This window comes from Barbus barbus, assembly GCF_936440315.1.
Source record: "Barbus barbus genome assembly, chromosome: 27".
NCBI lineage: Eukaryota > Metazoa > Chordata > Actinopteri > Cypriniformes > Cyprinidae > Barbus > Barbus barbus.
In genome coordinates, this window is record NC_136755.1 from 21320249 (window position 1) to 21342765 (window position 22517).

Consider the following 22517-nt stretch of genomic DNA (forward strand, 5'->3'; position numbering starts at 1 on the left):
CATAAGTGGAAACAGAAGTGATTGTAGTTAATTACGTGAGAATATATTGCATGGCATTTTGCATCAAATCTTATCTACTTTTTTAAAGTGAGCAGACTTAGACCAGTGTTGGGGTCTCTAACACACCGCTCCACAAGTTGCAAGTATGTGAGGTTCTCCTGAGTGTTAGGATCAAAGAATCCTTTTGTGTCATCATCTGGATCAGAGAGGATCTTGTTCATCTCCACATCAAAGTACCCTCTTTGGTAGGCCACCTCCACAGGAACACGATGGCTGTGCACTGGATCAATGATTCCTCCAGTGGCGATCTGAGCTTCTAACAGACGAATACCATGGTCCTTGACGATCAAATCTTTTTTCAAGGCCTGGAACAAGGAGATTATGTTCCCTGTGTGGGGGTCTGTGTAACCAGTGACTGCCCGTTCTGCAGAGAGCAGTTTGTTTTTCCATTCTGTCCCAACAAGTCCTTCAGCTACCGCGTGCTCTACTGACAGCTTTTTATTCTTCACTGGGTCAATCATAAAACCAGTGGCAGCCTGGGCCTCAAGCAAAACCAGAGATGTTCCTGGTGTCAGAAGTCCCTTATTTTTGGCATCGAAGATGCTCATGGTTTTTTTGGTAGACTGCACAAATACACCAGCGATGCTATTTGTTCCTTTCAGGTATTTTCGCACAGAGTCCATTTCACTCACATGATCAACTGTGACTTTTCCGGAAGTTAGGTCTTTGTAAATCTTCTCATCAATGACTTTGGATTGCAGCAACTCATCAGCACTCACATCCTTTCTGATACCTTGAAAATTTTGTTTTTGGGTTGTCTCTGTTGTTGTTATTGTTGTAATGGTTTGGGTGTTTGTTCCTGATTTCTGTGATATCAATGTCAGGACTATTTCTAGGAACTGTTCCATAGTTATTGTACCTGATTTAAACTGCTGGACCAGTTCTCTCCTCTTTTCCTCAGAAATGTAATTTAAGTACAGCAGATCCCAAAGAGTGACCAGCTGTCCTTGGAATTTACCTCCTGCTTTCTTTGTGGTTGTAGACTTAAGAATATTCTTTGTATGTTCATCAATGAAGAAGTAGTGCTCACCCTTTTTCACAATCACAAGGAGGCTTAGGCCAGTGTTGGGGTCTCTAACACACCGCTCCACAAGTTGCAAGTATGTTAGATTCTCCTGAGTGTTGGGATCAAAGAATCCTTTTGTGTCATCATCTGGATCAGAGAGTATCTTGTTCATCTCCACATCAAAGTACCCTCTTTGGTAGGCCACCTCCACAGGAACACGATGGCTGTGCACAGGATCAATGATTCCTCCAGTGGCGATCTGAGCTTCTAACAGACGAATACCATGGTCCTTGACGATCAAATCTTTTTTCAAGGCCTGGAACAAGGAGATTATGTTCCCTGTGTGGGGGTCTGTGTAACCAGTGACTGCCCGTTCTGCAGAGAGCAGTTTGTTTTTCCATTCTGTCCCAACAAGTCCTTCAGCTACCGCGTGCTCTACTGACAGCTTTTTATTCTTCACTGGGTCAATCATAAAACCAGTGGCAGCCTGGGCCTCAAGCAAAACCAGAGATGTTCCTGGTGTCAGAAGTCCCTTATTTTTGGCATCGAAGATGCTCATGGTTTGTTTGGTAGACTGCAAAAATACACCAGCGATGCTATTTGTTCCTTTCAGGTATTTTCGCACAGAGTCCATTTCACTCACATGATCAACTGTGACTTTTCCGGAAGTTAGGTCTTTGTAAATCTTCTCATCAATGACTTTGGATTGCAGCAACTCATCAGCACTCACATTCTTTCTGATACCTTGAAAATTTTGTTTTTGGGTTGTCTCTGTTGTTGTTATTGTTGTAATGGTTTGGGTGTTTGTTCCTGATTTCTGTGATATCAATGTCAGGACTATTTCTAGGAACTGTTCCATAGTTATTGTACCTGATTTAAACTGCTGGACCAGTTCTCTCCTCTTTTCCTCAGAAATGTAATTTAAGTACAGCAGATCCCAAAGAGTGACCAGCTGTCCTTGGAATTTACCTCCTGCTTTCTTTGTGGTTGTAGACTTAAGAATATTCTTTGTATGTTCATCAATGAAGAAGTAGTGCTCACCCTTTTTCACAATCACAAGGAGGCTTAGGCCAGTGTTGGGGTCTCTAACACACCGCTCCACAAGTTGCAAGTATGTTAGATTCTCCTGAGTGTTGGGATCAAAGAATCCTTTTGTGTCATCATCTGGATCAGAGAGGATCTTGTTCATCTCCACATCAAAGTACCCTCTTTGGTAGGCCACCTCCACAGGAACACGATGGCTGTGCACAGGATCAATGATTCCTCCAGTGGCGATCTGAGCTTCTAACAGACGAATACCATGGTCCTTGACGATCAAATCTTTTTTCAAGGCCTGGAACAAGGAGATTATGTTCCCTGTGTGGGGGTCTGTGTAACCAGTGACTGCCCGTTCTGCAGAGAGCAGTTTGTTTTTCCATTCTGTCCCAACAAGTCCTTCAGCTACCGCGTGCTCTACTGACAGCTTTTTATTCTTCACTGGGTCAATCATAAAACCAGTGGCAGCCTGGGCCTCAAGCAAAACCAGAGATGTTCCTGGTGTCAGAAGTCCCTTATTTTTGGCATCGAAGATGCTCATGGTTTGTTTGGTAGACTGCAAAAATACACCAGCGATGCTATTTGTTCCTTTCAGGTATTTTCGCACAGAGTCCATTTCACTCACATGATCAACTGTGACTTTTCCGGAAGTTAGGTCTTTGTAAATCTTCTCATCAATGACTTTGGATTGCAGCAACTCATCAGCACTCACATCCTTTCTGATACCTTGAAAATTTTGTTTTTGGGTTGTCTCTGTTGTTGTTATTGTTGTAATGGTTTGGGTGTTTGTTCCTGATTTCTGTGATATCAATGTCAGGACTATTTCTAGGAACTGTTCCATAGTTATTGTACCTGATTTAAACTGCTGGACCAGTTCTCTCCTCTTTTCCTCAGAAATGTAATTTAAGTACAGCAGATCCCAAAGAGTGACCAGCTGTCCTTGGAATTTACCTCCTGCTTTCTTTGTGGTTGTAGACTTAAGAATATTCTTTGTATGTTCATCAATGAAGAAGTAGTGCTCACCCTTTTTCACAATCACAAGGAGGCTTAGGCCAGTGTTGGGGTCTCTAACACACCGCTCCACAAGTTGCAAGTATGTGAGATTCTCCTGAGTGTTGGGATCAAAGAATCCTTTTGTGTCATCATCTGGATCAGAGAGGATCTTGTTCATCTCCACATCAAAGTACCCTCTTTGGTAGGCCACCTCCACAGGAACACGATGGCTGTGCACAGGATCAATGATTCCTCCAGTGGCGATCTGAGCTTCTAACAGACGAATACCATGGTCCTTGACGATCAAATCTTTTTTCAAGGCCTGGAACAAGGAGATTATGTTCCCTGTGTGGGGGTCTGTGTAACCAGTGACTGCCCGTTCTGCAGAGAGCAGTTTGTTTTTCCATTCTGTCCCAACAAGTCCTTCAGCTACCGCGTGCTCTACTGATAGCTTTTTATTCTTCACTGGGTCAATCATAAAACCAGTGGCAGCCTGGGCCTCAAGCAAAACCAGAGATGTTCCTGGTGTCAGAAGTCCCTTATTTTTGGCATCGAAGATGCTCATGGTTTTTTTGGTAGACTGCAAAAATACACCAGCAATGCTATTTGTTCCTTTCAGGTATTTTCGCACAGAGTCCATTTCACTCACATGATCAACTGTGACTTTTCCGGAAGTTAGGTCTTTGTAAATCTTCTCATCAATGACTTTGGATTGCAGCAACTCATCAGCACTCACATCCTTTCTGATACCTTGAAAATTTTGTTTTTGGGTTGTCTCTGTTGTTGTTATTGTTGTAATGGTTTGGGTGTTTGTTCCTGATTTCTGTGATATCAATGTCAGGACTATTTCTAGGAACTGTTCCATAGTTATTGTACCTGATTTAAACTGCTGGACCAGTTCTCTCCTCTTTTCCTCAGAAATGTAATTTAAGTACAGCAGATCCCAAAGAGTGACCAGCTGTCCTTGGAATTTACCTCCTGCTTTCTTTGTGGTTGTAGACTTAAGAATATTCTTTGTATGTTCATCAATGAAGAAGTAGTGCTCACCCTTTTTCACAATCACAAGGAGGCTTAGGCCAGTGTTGGGGTCTCTAACACACCGCTCCACAAGTTGCAAGTATGTGAGATTCTCCTGAGTGTTGGGATCAAAGAATCCTTTTGTGTCATCATCTGGATCAGAGAGGATCTTGTTCATCTCCACATCAAAGTACCCTCTTTGGTAGGCCACCTCCACAGGAACACGATGGCTGTGCACTGGATCAATGATTCCTCCAGTGGCGATCTGAGCTTCTAACAGACGAATACCATGGTCCTTGACGATCAAATCTTTTTTCAAGGCCTGGAACAAGGAGATTATGTTCCCTGTGTGGGGGTCTGTGTAACCAGTGACTGCCCGTTCTGCAGAGAGCAGTTTGTTTTTCCATTCTGTCCCAACAAGTCCTTCAGCTACCGCGTGCTCTACTGACAGCTTTTTATTCTTCACTGGGTCAATCATAAAACCAGTGGCAGCCTGGGCCTCAAGCAAAACCAGAGATGTTCCTGGTGTCAGAAGTCCCTTATTTTTGGCATCGAAGATGCTCATGGTTTGTTTGGTAGACTGCAAAAATACACCAGCGATGCTATTTGTTCCTTTCAGGTATTTTCGCACAGAGTCCATTTCACTCACATGATCAACTGTGACTTTTCCGGAAGTTAGGTCTTTGTAAATCTTCTCATCAATGACTTTGGATTGCAGCAACTCATCAGCACTCACATCCTTTCTGATACCTTGAAAATTTTGTTTTTGGGTTGTCTCTGTTGTTGTTATTGTTGTAATGGTTTGGGTGTTTGTTCCTGATTTCTGTGATATCAATGTCAGGACTATTTCTAGGAACTGTTCCATAGTTATTGTACCTGATTTAAACTGCTGGACCAGTTCTCTCCTCTTTTCCTCAGAAATGTAATTTAAGTACAGCAGATCCCAAAGAGTGACCAGCTGTCCTTGGAATTTACCTCCTGCTTTCTTTGTGGTTGTAGACTTAAGAATATTCTTTGTATGTTCATCAATGAAGAAGTAGTGCTCACCCTTTTTCACAATCACAAGGAGGCTTAGGCCAGTGTTGGGGTCTCTAACACACCGCTCCACAAGTTGCAAGTATGTGAGATTCTCCTGAGTGTTGGGATCAAAGAATCCTTTTGTGTCATCATCTGGATCAGAGAGGATCTTGTTCATCTCCACATCAAAGTACCCTCTTTGGTAGGCCACCTCCACAGGAACACGATGGCTGTGCACAGGATCAATGATTCCTCCAGTGGCGATCTGAGCTTCTAACAGACGAATACCATGGTCCTTGACGATCAAATCTTTTTTCAAGGCCTGGAACAAGGAGATTATGTTCCCTGTGTGGGGGTCTGTGTAACCAGTGACTGCCCGTTCTGCAGAGAGCAGTTTGTTTTTCCATTCTGTCCCAACAAGTCCTTCAGCTACCGCGTGCTCTACTGACAGCTTTTTATTCTTCACTGGGTCAATCATAAAACCAGTGGCAGCCTGGGCCTCAAGCAAAACCAGAGATGTTCCTGGTGTCAGAAGTCCCTTATTTTTGGCATCGAAGATGCTCATGGTTTGTTTGGTAGACTGCAAAAATACACCAGCGATGCTATTTGTTCCTTTCAGGTATTTTCGCACAGAGTCCATTTCACTCACATGATCAACTGTGACTTTTCCGGAAGTTAGGTCTTTGTAAATCTTCTCATCAATGACTTTGGATTGCAGCAACTCATCAGCACTCACATCCTTTCTGATACCTTGAAAATTTTGTTTTTGGGTTGTCTCTGTTGTTGTTATTGTTGTAATGGTTTGGGTGTTTGTTCCTGATTTCTGTGATATCAATGTCAGGACTATTTCTAGGAACTGTTCCATAGTTATTGTACCTGATTTAAACTGCTGGACCAGTTCTCTCCTCTTTTCCTCAGAAATGTAATTTAAGTACAGCAGATCCCAAAGAGTGACCAGCTGTCCTTGGAATTTACCTCCTGCTTTCTTTGTGGTTGTAGACTTAAGAATATTCTTTGTATGTTCATCAATGAAGAAGTAGTGCTCACCCTTTTTCACAATCACAAGGAGGCTTAGGCCAGTGTTGGGGTCTCTAACACACCGCTCCACAAGTTGCAAGTATGTGAGATTCTCCTGAGTGTTGGGATCAAAGAATCCTTTTGTGTCATCATCTGGATCAGAGAGGATCTTGTTCATCTCCACATCAAAGTACCCTCTTTGGTAGGCCACCTCCACAGGAACACGATGGCTGTGCACTGGATCAATGATTCCTCCAGTAGCGATCTGAGCTTCTAACAGACGAATACCATGGTCTTTGACGATCAGATCTTTTTTCAAGGCCTGGAACAAAGAGATTATTTTGCCTGTGTAGGGGTCTGTGTACCCAGTGACTGCTCGTTCTGCAGAGAGCAGTTTGTTTTTCCATTCCATCCCCACAACGCCTTCAGCCACCGCCTGGTCTACTGACAGCTTTTTGTTGTTCACTGGGTCAATCATAAAGCCAGTGGCTGCTTGGGCCTCAAGCAAAACCAGAGATGTTCCTGGTGTCAGAAGTCCCTTATTTTTGGCTTCGAAGATGCTCATGGTCTGTTTTGTAGACTGGACATATACACCAGCAATACAATTTGTTGCTCCAAGGTACTTTTGAATAGATTCCATTTGGTTGATATCTTCATCATTTACTTCCTCATTGATAAGCTTACTCATCATTTCTTTTGAGATGATTTTTGCTCCAAATAGGTCACTTGCTGACACTTGTTTTCTCAGACCTTTAAAGGATAGCTTTTTTGTGGTTACTTCAATTATCATTGCTTTCACCGTTTCTGTTACCTCCTCTATTGACAGTTTCTTTTGTTTGTATTGGTCAAGAAATTCTTTCCTTTTGTCTGTAGAAATATACTCTGAGTTTAGTACATCCCAAAGTGATACACGTTTATCTGCAAACTTACCAGCATTGATGATCACTGATTTTTCTTTGAAGACCTTTATTATTTGTTTGTCACTGTAGGTTGAGTTTTCAGCACTCTTTTCACTTACTGGGAGAAGCAGCAGGCCGGTGGTTGAACTCCTTTCACATTTCTTCATGAGTTGTTGGTACGTAAGAGGTTCTTTTGTTTCTGGGTCAGAAAACCCTTTTTCACTATTTATAGGATTTGCCAGAAGATCACTGGTCTCATTATTCAAGCATCCTTTCATTATTGCCTTCTGAACATGCAGCCTATAGCTGCCAATTGGATCAATAATTCCTCCTGTGGCAAGCTGTGCATCTAAGAGGTTCAATCCATGTTTTCGAGGTATGAGACCTTTTTGCATTGCTTCGAATAAGCATATTTGCTCATCTGTGTATGGGTCTGTGAAGCCAGTGACAGCAAGTTCAGCTAATAGTAAGTGCTCCAATATCTCTGGTCCAATAAGTTGAGCTCTGACAGCCTCCATTACTGTGTGATGTGTGTTTTGGATTGGATCAATAACATATCCAGTCGCTGCCTGAGCCTCAAGTAACAGGAGTGCTACATTGGACGTGAGTAAGCCTTCAGTTTTTGCCATGTATAAACTTAACACTTTTCCTGATGGATGAAGCTTTACTCCAGCAATACTTCCAGTGCCTTTCAAGTACCTTTGAACAGATTCGAGTTTAACCACGTTTTCAATTGTCTCCTTACCATGTTGCAGCTCTTTGTAAGTTTTGGTGTCAATGATTCCAGAGTCATGTAGCTGTTGCACCGAAACAGGTTTTCTCAGGCCCATTGTTGTTTGAGAATTTGCTTCTTTCTGTCCTATTGTTTGAATAGTTTTGGTAACTATGGTGACAACATCCTTGATGTTTATCTTGCCCAAACGATATTGTTCAAAGTACTGCTGCCTCTGTTCATCTGTGAAGTATACAGAATGTATTACTTCCCAAAGACACAGTGATTTTCCAGAGAAACGGCCAACAGGAACAACAACACTGTTTTTCTGAAATTCTTCCTTGATCTCAGCATCTGAGAGATTTGTTTGTGATTTTTCTTGTGTTTTCCCTTTTTCAGCAACTGGAAGAAGGAAAAGACCAGTATCAGGATCCTTATTGCATCGCGCCAACATCTCCATGTAGGTCAGATTTTCTTGTGTGGTGGGATCAAAAAATCCTTTAGTGTCATCACTTTGATCAGTAAGGATCTTGTTTAAGTCAGCATCAAAATAACCCTTTTTGAAAGCAACTTCAAGTGGTAAATGCAAACCTGTTAAGGGATCAATGATGCCACCTGTAGCAATCTGGGCTTCAAGTAGACGTATGCCATGCTGCTTTACAATAAGGTCTTTCTTGATGGCTTCAAAAAGTGATATTGTCTTGCCAGTGTATGGGTCTTTGTAACCAGTCACCGCTTTTTCAGCAGCCAAGAGTTTTTCATATAACTCTGGAACAATGACTTTCTGCTTCAAGGCCTCCTCAACAGTGAGTTTCTTGTCTTGTATTGGATCAATAATAAAACCAGTGGCAGCCTGTGCTTCAAGAAGACACAAGGCAGTGCCAGGGGTAAGATAGCCCTCTTTTTTGGCTTGGTAGATGCTCATTTTCTGATTTGACTTTTGCAATATTACACCTGCTATACAGCTTGTTCCACTAAGGAAGTTTCTCACAGTGCCCATCTCAGTGAGATCTTCGATTGTTAGCTTCCCCTCAAGCACATTTTTGTATGTTTTTTCATCTATTATTGCCGAATTCAGCAGCTCCAAAATTGAGACTTTCCCCCTAAGACCATTTACACTTAGGTCAGTATTTCTTTGTACTTCCTTGCTCTCAATGCTCTTTAAAGTAATTGTTATGATTTCTTCTATTGTGATTGTTTTGGACTTGTAGCGCTTTAACAGCTCCTGCCTTTTCTCCTCAGACAAATATTCAGAGTTGATGAGATCCCAGAGTGTCACTTTCTTGTTGCTGAATCTGCCATATCTCACAGAGACATACGTGGTTTGGAACACCTCTGTAGCACTGCCCCCTAGTTTGACTCTCTTGTCATTTCCTTGGATTGTCAAGAGGCAAAGGTCTGTGCTTTGGTCAGTGACACATCTGGACATAAGCTGCATATAAGTAAGGTTTTCATGAGTGTTTGGGTCAAAGAATCCTTTTGTGTCATCAGTTGGGTCGCAAAGGATCTGATTCATTTCTATATCAAAATATCCTCGTTTATAAGCAATATGAACAGGAATGCGATGGCTATTTACAGGATCAATGATGCCCCCTGTGGCAATCTGGGCCTCTAGCAGACGTATGCCATGATCTTTTACAATTAAATCTTTCTGCATTGCTTGGAACAATGAGATTTTCTTGCCAGTGTAAGGATCTTGGTAACCTGTCACTGCCTTCTCTGCTGAGCTTAATTTCGCATGAAGATCAGCCCCTATAACTCGTGCCTTCACTGCATCATCTACAGAAAACTTTCGATTAGCAATTGGGTCAATTATAAATCCTGTTGCAGCTTGGGCTTCAAGAAGAACAAGTGATGTTCCTGGCCTCAGAATTCCTTTTTGTCGGGCTTGGTAGATTGACATTATTTGGGAGTCAGGAAGCAGCACACCAGCAATGCTTGGTTTACCTTGTAGGTATGTTTGCACAGATTCATTCTCTGTAACATCTTTTACCGTCTTTTTTCCTTCTCTGAGATCTACTAGATCATTCTCTGAGATGATGTCAGCTTCAGCGAGCTGGTTTGCAGTTACTTTTTCCCTTATACCTTCAAAAACTACATTAGCTGTTTTCACTGAATGTTCAATGATCTCCAGGACTTTGGTGACTATAATTTCAATTGTGAGTGTTTTGTTTCTGTATTGTTCGATGAAGTCTTGCCTTTGCTGTTCAGTGAAATATTCAGACATAAGTAATTCCCAGAGTGAAACAGTCATTCCCATGTATTTTCCACATGTCACTTTTACCATGACACCCTTGAAGACTTTTTTGATGTCATAGCCAATGAATGTGTGATTCAGATTACTGGATGGATCGTGAATGGGTAATAACGTGAGTCCTGTAGAGGGGTCGATGACACATCGATCCAGCAGTTGTAGATATGTCAGATTATCATTTGTGTTTGGGTCAAAGAAACCTTTAGTGTCATCTTCAGGATCTTCAAGGATGGCATTCATTTCCTCATCGAAGAAGCCACGCTTGTATGCTACTTCCACAGGAACTCTGTGACTGTTTATTGGATCGATAATTCCACCAGTTGCAATTTGTGCCTCAAGCAATCGGATCCCGTGCTCCTTTACGATCAGTTCCTTCTTCAGAGCTTGAAAAAGAGATATGGTTTCACCATTGTATGGATCGTTGTAACCAGTGACTGCACGTTCTGCTGCAAGCAATTTTGCATGGTACTCTGGCCCTACAAGTTTTTGTTTAATGGCTTCATCTACACTGTATGTCTTGTTTTCAACAGGGTCAATCATGAATCCAGTTGCAGCCTGGGCTTCCAGCAGAATCAAAGCAGAGCCAGGCATGATTATACCTTGTCTCATTGCCTGATAGATGCTCATTCTCTTGTTTGTGGAGAGCACAGCTACTCCCCCAATGCTCTTTTTACCTTCTAAGTATTCTTTCACTGTTTCCATTAACATCACATCCTGGGTGGTGGTTTTACCCTTATGCAGATTTTCAAATGTCTGTTGGTCAATAATTTTTGATGCCAAAAGCTCAGCGGAGGTTACGCCTCTGCGGAGGCCTTTAAATGTGATGGAGATGGGGAACAGCAACAAACCTGTTTCTGGGACTACAATGCATTTCTTTATCAGTGATGCATAGGTGAGGTTTTCTTGAGAGTTTGGGTCATAGAATACTTTTAGAGCATCCACTTGGTCTCTAAAAAGATCTTTGTCATAGTGGCCCTTCCCATAGGCTTGTTTTTCTGTTAGGTAGCATTTTTCAATGGGGTCATAGATCCCTTTGGCAGAGATCTGTGCCTCAAGTAATCTAATGCCATATTCTTTTGGGATTACATCTTTCTGCATGGCCTGAAAGAGTGAGATTTGTTGGTTGGTGTATGGATCTGTGTAGCCTGTGATGGCTTGCTCAGCTAATTTAAGTTTCTCTTTCATTTCATGTCCCACAATGCCTTCCTTTACTGCATCATCAACAGACCATGTCCTGTTTTTGATGGGGTCGATGATCCCTCCTGTTGCAGCTTGAGCTTCTAACAGTGCCAGACATGTTCTTGGCTTCAACAAGCGCTTCTTGTAGGCTTGATATATTGTAATGGTTTCATTTGAATGTTCAAGGAACACTCCAGCTACTGGCACCTGAGAAACGCAATTTTCTTGAGCTGGCATTTTTTTGTGTATTTTCATGCACCAGGGTCTGTGGATTACATAGGAATAATTATTAGTCACACATTTAAAAATTAATCGAACTTTTAAGTTATCTATATATATTTTTTTACTGTAGAAAAGGCAAACTGTACACCACAGAACCCTGTTGAAACTTGTGTTTGTGCCAACAATGAAAGCACCCTTCACCCCTTGACTTGTCCTCACAGGAGAAAACTTTATTGCATCACTTGGAAAAATGTGCATGTGTTTTTTTAACATGAACCTTGTAAGCAATGGAAAACTGGAAATACAGGATTCTGATGTATTCTTAAAGAACGTCAGGATAAAGAATCAGTGACCCAGACAAGACAGGCTTTTCACTTGTCAGTTACACAATCATGCATAAAAGTTTATGAGGTGCATTCTCTCGCTTCTCTCTCTCTCTCTCCCTTAGTAGCAAAACTACAAAAAAAAATATATGTCTCATAAATTGTTTTGGTATATTGTACAAAAGGCCTTCAAATTGGCTGTAATTAAGCCTCTCATTAAAAAACCACAACTTGACCCCAAAGATTTAGTTAATTACAGGCCGATCTCAAATCTCCCTTTTCTGTCAAAGATACTAGAAAAGGTAGTATCCTCACAATTATATTCCTTCTTAGAGAAAATGGTATCTGTGAGGAATTCCAGTCAGGATTTAGACCGTATCATAGTACTGAGACTGCTCTCATTAGAGTTACAAATGACCTGCTTCTATCATCTGATCGTAGTTGTATCTCTTTATTAGTGATACTGGATCTTAGCGCTGCGTTCGACACTATCGAGCATAATATTCTTTTGAATAGACTAGAACACTTTGTTGGCATTAGTGGAAGTGCCTTAGCATGGTTCAAATCGTACTTATCTGACTGCCATCAATTCGTAGCAGTGAATGAAGAGGTATCATATCGATCACAAGTGCAGTACGGAATACATCAAGGCTCAGTACTAGGGCTGTTACGGTTCACGCTTTACATGTTACCCTTGGGAGATATTATTAGGAGACATGGTGTTAGCTTTCACTGTTATGCTGATGATACTCAGCTCTATATTTCTTTGCGGCCCGGTGAAACACACCAAATTGAGAAACTAACAGAATGCATAGTCGATATAAAAAACTGGATGACTAGTAATTTCTTACTGCTAAATTCTGGAAAAACAGAAGTGTTAATTATCGGACCTAAAAACCCCACGTAATAACCTAGAACACTATCTAAAACTTGATGGTTGCTCTGTCGATTCTTCGTCATCAGTTAGGAACCTAGGTGTGCTGTTTGATAGCAATCTTTCATTTGAAAGCCATGTTTCTAGCTGTAAGAGATGGGTTGTTTTTTGTGTTACGCTCAACGGATAAACATTCAGAGACTGAAAAGCTAGGAGCATGGTTGCAACTGGTGCAAAACAACATCACAATTTCCTGGGAGAGAGAGGTTACATTGACCCTCAAGATAAGGTTGGAAACTGTTGTCATTTTATCATCCAGGTGCAGAATTCTGGCACAATACACACTTATTGCGAAACCTCAGAAATTTTGCTGAGTAATGGTTCCTCTTTTTATAATTAAAACACAATGCACCCAACTGGGAGGGGGATTGAGTCTGGCCAACGTGCTTTCTCTCTCACTTGGAGGGTTGTTCTTAACCTGCACACTCATTTTTAGGTATAAAACATGGAGTTTCTTTCAGTTTCATTGGAAGCTCAGCCGTGGGTAAAGTGCACGTTGCCCTGCATTCTCGGACAGGTGTTGGTCTTCCACTGATGACTGAAACGAGCTCCCCAGTCCACCGAAGAGTGAAGATTTCAGCACAGTTCTGAGGTTGTATATTGGTCATAATACTTTTGCTTGGGTTAGTGTATTATTCATTTAGTGTATTATTCATTCACGCAATATTATCTTTTATCATTTATTCATGATCATTCATATATTATGCACTGGTTTTATGATTATCTTTCTTGAATGAGTTTATGGTTTGATTATCATCATTTTATGCATTTACTTATAATCAGTATCAGTACTCTTGATATCAGCTGTGTGTACCAACAATAAACAGTTGTAATTGCTTGATTAGTATGGTGTACAGACCTTTTTATTGACACCTTCTCTCGCCAAATTAGCACCTCACTGGTCTCACATTAGTTTTGAAAACCAAAACAGAAACCATACTAAAACACTAGCATTTGTAAAACTGCATTTTTCCATCTCAAAAACATATCTAAATTGCGACCTATGCTCTCAACATCAAATGCAGAAATGCTAATTCATGCGTTTATGACCTCAAGGTTAGACTATTGTAATGCTTTAATGGGTGGTTGTTCTGCACGCTTGTCCAAAACTACAGCTGGTCCAAAATGCAGCAGCTAGAGTTCTTACTAGGACCAGGAAGTATGACCATATTAGCCCGGTTCTGTCAACACTGCACTGGCTCCCTATCAAACATCGTATAGATTTTAAAATCTTGTTAACTACAGTACCCAAGTGAGCTCTTATCACATTATAGTCCTCCACATCCACTGCGTTCTCAAAACTCTGGCCGTTTGATAATACCTAGAATATCAAAATCGACTGCGGGCGGCAGATCCTTTTTCTTATTTAGCACCCAAACTCTGGAACAATCTACCTAACGCTGTTCGGGAGGCAGACACACTCTGTCAGTTTAAATCTAGATTAAAGACACATTTCTTTAACCTGGCTTACACATAACACACTAATACGCTTCTATTATTCAAATAGGCTGCACTAATTAGATCAACCAGAACCGGGAACACCCCCCCCATGCCACACAATGTACTCGTTACATCGTAAGAAGATTGGCATCTACGCTAATATTTGTCTGTTTCTTTCTTATTCTGTTTCTCAGTCCGTGTCCGGATCAGATGGTGGATCGGCGCCAGGAGATGATGTCTCCCTGATCGTCAGTGGAGGCCGGGACACCTGAATGAGCCCCGGGGACATATCCCCAGTGAAGACCTCAACTTAAATGCAATAAAACTAAAATAAAATAAAATAACTAAAAATATAATAAAATACCTAACTACATAATACTATTATTGTTAGAAATTGAAACAATATAAAATTTTAATTAAAACAATAAGTAAAAAATAAATAAACAATTATATCCTGGCCAGAGGAGAACTGGCCCCCCAACTGAGCCTGGTTTCTCCTAATGTTTTTTTTTCTCCATTCTGTCACAGAGGGAGTTTTGGTTCCTTGCCACTGTCGCCTCTGGCTTGCTCAGTTGGGGACACTTCATTTCTAGTGATTATCGTCAATTTGATTTAGCAGATACTATTTGAACTAAACCGATCTAGACAATGACATCTCTGAACTGAATAATGAAATGCCTTAACTCAAAATTGAGTGTTTAATCTTATTTTTATACATTACTGACACTCTATCCTCCAATTTGATACTGTTAAGTGCTTTGACACAATCTGTATTGTTAAAAGCGCTATATAAATAAAGGTGACTTGACTTGACTTGACTTATATTATCCAATATTTAATATTAGTACCCAACAATGGATCCAACAATTTATTTTTTATTTCATCTTAATACTATAAATTACCATACAAATAATGTGGTACTAGACACACTTTTTACTTTTAGTATATTTTAAAATGGGTACTTTTACTCTTACGCAAGTATATTTTTAGAGATAAAACGGTACTTTTACTTCGTTACTGTGGGCGACTCTCCTCTCGTTACTGTATCTTAATGCAATACAAGTTAAAAATGCTTCGGTTTATTCCAAACGCGCCGTCTACTTTTCTCTGGGCAATGAACGATGCCCATTCGCGAATGATTCATTCTCGTCGATTCTGTTTAAAGGCTTTATCAAACCAGTGAATCGGTTTGTGAATCAGTTTGAATGATTCGCTCAGTTCCCTGCCGCACGCGCTGAGTCTCTGAAGCGGTTCTCACTCAGATAACAGAGAGTTTAAGAACATCAAGAGCGCTGAAGACGTGGCTTTGGATCTACAGTCAGTTGAAAGCAAATCTGCAAAGGCTTGTTTGCTAGAGCTATATGAAGATCTTTTATTAGATGAACACCGCGTGTGCTGTCTACTGTTCCACAGGTACAGGCCACGATACCACTATGACATTACCAGTTTGTTGTACATGTACCTTACATTAAATACAATGTATAATTTATACATTAAATAAGCTGTCAGAGTATGAAATGAACACCCGCGAAACCCGCGTTAGCTCTGCGCAGCGGCGCGCGGCCTGTTCTAGACACAATTAATATTCATATGTTTACAATATTTACACTTGCAAAAATATAGGCTACATTTGTTTACATTTTGCAGAACAGAAGATCCGTCAATATGCATTTGTTTCGTTATGTTCAGAGCTGTCATGTGAGGCGTTTTCAGAGGTTTCAGTGTTAAGAGGTTATAGGATAATACATAATTAATTTACTTTAAAATATAATTTAATTCAGTGATGCAAATCAGAATTTTCATCAGCTGTTAGCTACTCCAGTTTTCGGAGTCATATGATCCTTCAGAAATCATTATAATATATTGATTTATTACCAGTGTTGGAAACAGTTTTGCTGCGTAATATTTTTTGGAACCGGTGACATTTTGTTCAGGATTCTTTGATGAATAGAAAGCTAAAAAGAGCAGCACTGATAATAAATCAACATGATTTCTGAAGGATTATGTGACTCTGAAGACTGGGGTAAAGGCTGATGAAAATTCTGATTTGCATCACTGAAATAAATTACATTAATATATATATATATATATATATATATATTTTGAACGGCAGTGTGTGTCTGTGTGTGTGTATACACATACACATTACATAAATGTAATCTATATATCTAAATAAAAATAGACTATATTCAGTACCTATATGATCCAAAGTAACTAGTAACTAACTACTTGAGTAGTTTTTTTATCCGGTACTTTTTTACTCTTACTCAAGTAACTATTCAGACTATTACTTTTACTTGAGTAAATATTTCTAGAAGTACTTTTACTTTTACTTGTGTACAGTTTTTGGGTACTCTACCCACCTCTGATAGTATATAAATGGTACAATATAAACTGCATATAGCTTGTTTGTCAACAGCTGTAAATCAGAAAAGCAGTTTTAAATCACTAAATTATAGACAATAAAAAAAAACTATAAGAAAGCAAGCTAGATGTTAATATGTCACTCCTTTGTCACACATACATACATTAACTGTCATTTATTTTTCCTGTAAATACAGGCTCTGCTTATAAAAATAATATATTCAATTGCTCAAAAAAAAAGCATATTTTAGTCTAAATTTTTGTTCCCATTTCTCTGCTGCATTACAAACACCACTGTAAGGGACATTACTGACACACACAGTTGACAATGAAATTATCACTCGCCATAGTGGAAACAGAGCATTTACTTGCAATTGGCATAAGTGTTATTTTTGTGTTTTGGGAACACTAACCTCTGTTTCTTCTTTTTCTCTTTACTCGTAGACACTGCAAAGGGCTGGCTTATGGCCGAAATTTAGTCTCAATATTTTTTCCATATTACGCAATATCGATCTTTATTACAATATTAATTTACCATTAATGGTGAAGGAAATGCTTTCCACATGTTTGTTAGGCCTTGAAAATGAATGTAAAGATAATTTGTTTGCCCACAATTAAATACCACAGAGCTAGCTGTTAATTTAGGGCCCTATGAAATCTATTTTATTTTCCTCTAAGTTCTGTTTTCACGTTTATTTTTTCATGGATTCTGAGTTTTATGATTCAATACAAATTTATCATAAACAAATGGTGTCTAATTAGATTAATTTGTCATGAAAAAATAATTAATTTACAATAAATATTGCATTTTTATTTTTTTTGTCAAATATGATACTGCACAAAAACACTGTGTAACTGTAAATTAATGAAAAAATACTTTGGTTGTATGATATTCCTTAAAATATTATTATTACTTGAGAATACTGCAGTAACATATTTCTGCCATGATTTCTTCAAGTTTATCTTTTAGTGTGACGGGTTGTCGTGAAGGTCTTTCAGGTTTCATTTCAGTGTGATTGTATTTTTATCAAATGAAACGCCATTCATTAACACAGAGAGATGCAGAACAGTCTATTAGCCTATTAGCGACAAACACTGTCTGGCCGTTGATCATTTATTTATGCTGTTAGATTAATCCATATCAAGTAAAATTGTCCAGGTCTTATCATCATAATAGTAAATCATAAAACATTGTAAACGTAATCATAAAAAATAAATTTGATCATGATTATCAATCAGCAGCTGGCACCTTGCACGGTGTAGGGAAAATGTGATTGGTACGGACTGGGCCAATCAAGAAGTTGCAGCAGGTCTTCAATACCTGTGTTTGACTTAATGCGGCAGTGCTGTGCAGACTGAATGGTGTATGACATCAAAATCCTGCGAGATTTAGTCTGTGCAGCACTTGGGTGTTTTTTATTTGGCATGAGATTTACTTGGGCAGCGTGACAGCGTGAGACAGAGCCTGAAAGCAGGTGTCTCATGCCAAATGCGTGAGAGTTGGCACCCCTGGTTTAATCAGGTAGTGCCGTTTCATCACATGGCTTTTGTTGTTTGTTTGCTATGCGCTCCAGTAAAGCTGAAGTTATTAAAAGATACCTGCAACTCTAGCTTAAATGAGTGCAAAGACATTGCATTGCTCATAACTTTTTGAGAGAAATAGATCGGACACTGGACAATCAATCTAGGCCTACTTTTCCTTTCCTCCACAACCATTCACAGGCCCCTCATTGCTTGGGCGCCTAGCCCTTTTGTAATCCAGCCCTGACTATACTGACTTTCATATGTCAATATTTTAATGATTTAACATCCTTGTGTAAACACTGAATGTTTTATGTAAATTTTCATGCATGTGATGTTTGCTTTAAATTATATCTTAGTTATGAAGTCTCACAGCTACAGTCAGCCATGAATAGCATTCTTCTAGCAAGTGGGGCATTAACCCTTACACAATAAAAAGGGACTGTTAATGGCCTCTTCCTGTCCAAATTCCTTGGATGGAGACAGTGTCAGGTATAAATAAGGTCCTCTGAAACCATAAAGTCACATGACTGTGGTTTCAGACACTTTCTTCAAGAGCCCTTAGGTGAATACTTCAAGTAAACTTTTTACACTTTATATAGTTTATATATATATATATATATATATATATATATATATATAACTGAATCATAAAGCTATTCTTATGCAGATTGTAATGCTGTTTTTCAGACTTTTCATTCCAAAAAAATTACATTATAATACATAGTCAAATAGTAAAATACCTAATAATGCACAGTAACACTTTACATTTTGAAGTGTTTTAATGCATTCTTATACATACATACATTCATACATATATATATTAAGAATACTTAACAACATACAACTTATTTGGTGTACAGTCATTTCATAATGCATTATACAGTATACACAGAAAGCCGTACTGTACTTCTGTAATTATGTGGATAGCTCATTTACTTAACTATGAAGTACCAAGCAAAGTTATTGCAACACTGTTGTAATGTGGTACTGTACACTTTGCTTATGTTTTAGCCTCCTTCATTTGAAAGTCACTTTTGAAAAAATATCTAAATCATGTAAATGTTTGACCAGTTCTTTAACCATCTAAGAAGTACAGTACTTCATATAATCATCCCTGTTCAAAGGTGTCTGCAAATATTGGCCCTTTCATAAAGCATTTTAGCTCTTTATTGCTAAGAGATTAAACAAGTGAGCATATGCTAAACATAACATTCATAAAAGCATGAATTATGGCACACACTTTGTTACCTGAAGATCCTTGCTCTATGTCAATATTTTAATGATTTAACATCCTTGTGTAAACACTGAATGTTTTATGTAAATTTTCATTAAAGTAAATGACAATGGAATTACAAGAACAATCGTTAGATTATTATCTGAAACCGAAAAAAGAATGACAACGACTTGAAATCATTCTTACCTCTTTTGGGGGTTTTTGCCGGAAGTTTCAGTCAGGATCCAGTTAGCGTCCAGTTAAGGCCGTATTTTTCCTCTCACTAAAGGTCAAGCACACTGCGTACACTCAGTGAAAGACTGAACATGTTTCCTTCCTTTCCTCTGTTTAATATACCGATCATTCAGGGCCAAACTCCACCCTCAGGAACACTCCCCTCTCTCGGTGGAGATAAGACAAATACCTTGCAGCCAAGTGAAGGAATGGCCCTCTCCTTATTGTCAAATCTGCATTGGATCCCAAAGCATATACGATAGCAGTAGTTAAAAACTGAATTCATATTAACTTAAAAAAATTTTTTAAGTCAGCAAAGACTATGAATTTAGTGTATGTTACTTTAAATGGGATTATTGGGGGAAAGAACTGACAGCCAGTCTTTTTTTTCCAGTGTATTCACAATTGCTAGCTGACATTCAGACTGTGGTTGAGCAATGTGTTAAGCTCATGTTGAAACTAATGAAAACCTGTTCTCATTAATGATTTTATCATTGCATTTCGCTAGTATTCTCTCAAGTTTGTGCACAGTTTCTGTTAATCATTTCAAGTGATGCAAATATATTGCATGTGATGTCTTATCTCTGTTGGCACAGAAGGTATGGTAACTGAACAAGATCCTGCTCGACCGGCATCTTTGGGATACATTTAGACGGTATTACAGTACTTGACAGTCTTATTATATAACATATTGCTCACTCAAGGCACCAGTGTTAAGAACAGATTTAAGTAAAATAGATATAAAACCACTGCTATTCAAAAAGTTTTTAAATAAGTCTCTTATGCTTACACAGCTTGCATTTGTTTGATCGTGATAACTAATAATAACTGTTTTCTATTTTAATATATTTTAAAATATAATGTATTCCTGTGATAGCAAAGCCATAACTCTAGCCTTCAGTGTCATATGATTCTTCAGAAAACTCTCCAGTATGCTGATTTGTTGCTCAATAAACATTTAAAAAATAATTTTTTTAATATTAACAATGTTGAAATAGTTGGGCTGCTTAATGAAAACTGTGATCTTTGATGCATTTATTTAAAATTTTAATCTTTTGTAATATTATAAATGTAATGTCTTTTTTTAAAACAAGTTTAATATGTAATCAAAATTATATATATAACCAATTCTAATTAAATTATGCTATGTACTGTATGTATATTAAGAATTAATTTATTTTTAATTTCATTAAGGGAAAATCTCTGCGAATGCCTTAGTTGAGATATGAAAACTGACAACAATTTTTTAGTTACTTATAAAAATAACTTTTATAACGGCTTTATATAAGTTGTTTTATTCTTCTTATTATTATTATTATTATTCTGACCTTTTTTTTTATTTTTTTTTAAACAGACTTCAGCTGACCTTCACAAACAGGAGTTAACTCCCAAAACCCTCCTACATGTTTCACAATACTGTTGTGAAATGTTGCTGAAATATTTTTTTCGACACATTTTTCATTTAGCCTTTAATGTGCAAAAAATTTGTATATTGGAGACAGGATCATGCTTCTGATTTGACAGACCAGGCTTAGCAGAAATTCTTGAGCATAAACGCTGGGCATGTTTGCCAAACCCACATCGCCCCTCCTCTTGTCGCTTTCTGTTGTTGAAGCCGTTACTGGCAACACGTTGTAGCTGTTCCAGACTTCTCAAGAATTTTAAATTCCTCATCTTTCAGTTAAGACGACTTGGTATGTTGACTCGCCCACATTGCTGCAGACAATGTGACTGAAGACTGCATTGGACTGTATGCTAAGTCTTATCTCTGAGTCTTGGTGGAGACACTTTCAGTGGGCATAAAATGAGATCCTGCTCTACCTGTCGCTCTTGGTTTTTGGATAAACGTACCTCAAAGAAAGCAAAGATTCCAGGTTAAGATGGACAGACCATTCATTAATAATGTCACACATTAGTGACTGTACATTAAATTGAGCAAAGTACTGTATGTTTCAAAACAATGGATGGCATGCAGCATAGCTGTTTAGACTTGTTAGTTTAATGAATTTAATTTGAATTTTGGGGTTTCTGATAAACACTAGTCCTAACTTCCAAAGATCTGAGGGGCATTCATGGAAATTAGTACAAGGAATCATTCTACATTGTTGCAATTCATGCTGAGCTCATCTAAACCCTCAGGGAAGATCAGATGATTTCAGCTGTCTTGTCATTATTTAATTTACATGTTACAGAATAGATTTTGTAATTATTTTTGTACAAAGAGAAAGGTGTGGTTGTTAATATGTATGTGTGATTTCTCGCTGCGGTTTGAAAGACTTGTAGGACTATAGATTCAAGTGTTAAAACCACTTTCATTGAGTGCCAATGTCTTTTGTTAGAGCTGTTAAGTTCACCGCGTACAAGTTCAAGCAGCTCCAGAATTCTTGAAGATGTCTTGTTTGTCTTTCTGATCCCTCCCACATTTTTAACTCAGATGCAGTCAAGAGGAACTGACAGAACAACTACGTAAGACTTGGCAAAAAGAATAAGGTATGGCAGTTTTAGTCTGAAGTAGAAGTTTTCTTTCCAAGGATAAAGTTGAGGCTCCTCATGTGTCATTTTCCACCAAAATAGGGTGTGTAAAAAATTTTTTTTTAAAGAAATGGTCATTGAGGTTATTAATGTTGCATGAGATGTTTTATATATAGCCTTCTAATGTTGCATTATTTTTATATATAGCCCACCTATATAGACAGCTCATATTTAACATTAGAATTAAAAAGACCAAATTTATGTAACATTAAAAATAATTAAAAGATTAATGAAATAATTTTTAAAAGTAGAAAAAATGCCAGAAGGGGTAGATTTAGCCTTTGAGAATAACTAAAACAAACAAACAATGATTTAGTTGTATTTTTGCCAGAGGAAATTATAATGGAGGAAATCATAAATTGTTCTACAATTAACTGAATATCAACAACAGATTGTCAAAATAATGTGATTTTAATTGTTATATTTAGTTGAGATTAAAACGTCTGAGGTGAGCCATGCTTTAATCACCATATATAATATGTTTTAATAATAAATATAATTGTTTTGGATACTAAATTCATAATGAAAGTAAATATGTCATA

General features: G+C 38.4%; 1 protein-coding gene across 1 annotated transcript; it reads right to left on the minus strand.

The window, feature by feature from the left end:
- Positions 1 to 74: 74 nt before the first annotated feature.
- LOC306847530 (epiplakin-like) lies at positions 75 to 19555 on the minus strand (the record flags this gene model as incomplete). Its single annotated transcript, XM_079381503.1, has 2 exons — positions 19417 to 19555; positions 75 to 11454 (listed from the first exon to the last, which is right to left on the minus strand). The coding sequence occupies exon 2, from the start codon at positions 11442 to 11444 to the stop codon at positions 75 to 77; it is 11370 nt and encodes a 3789-aa protein (XP_079237629.1). The 5' UTR covers positions 11445 to 11454; positions 19417 to 19555.
- Between the last annotated feature and the right edge of the window lie 2962 nt (positions 19556 to 22517).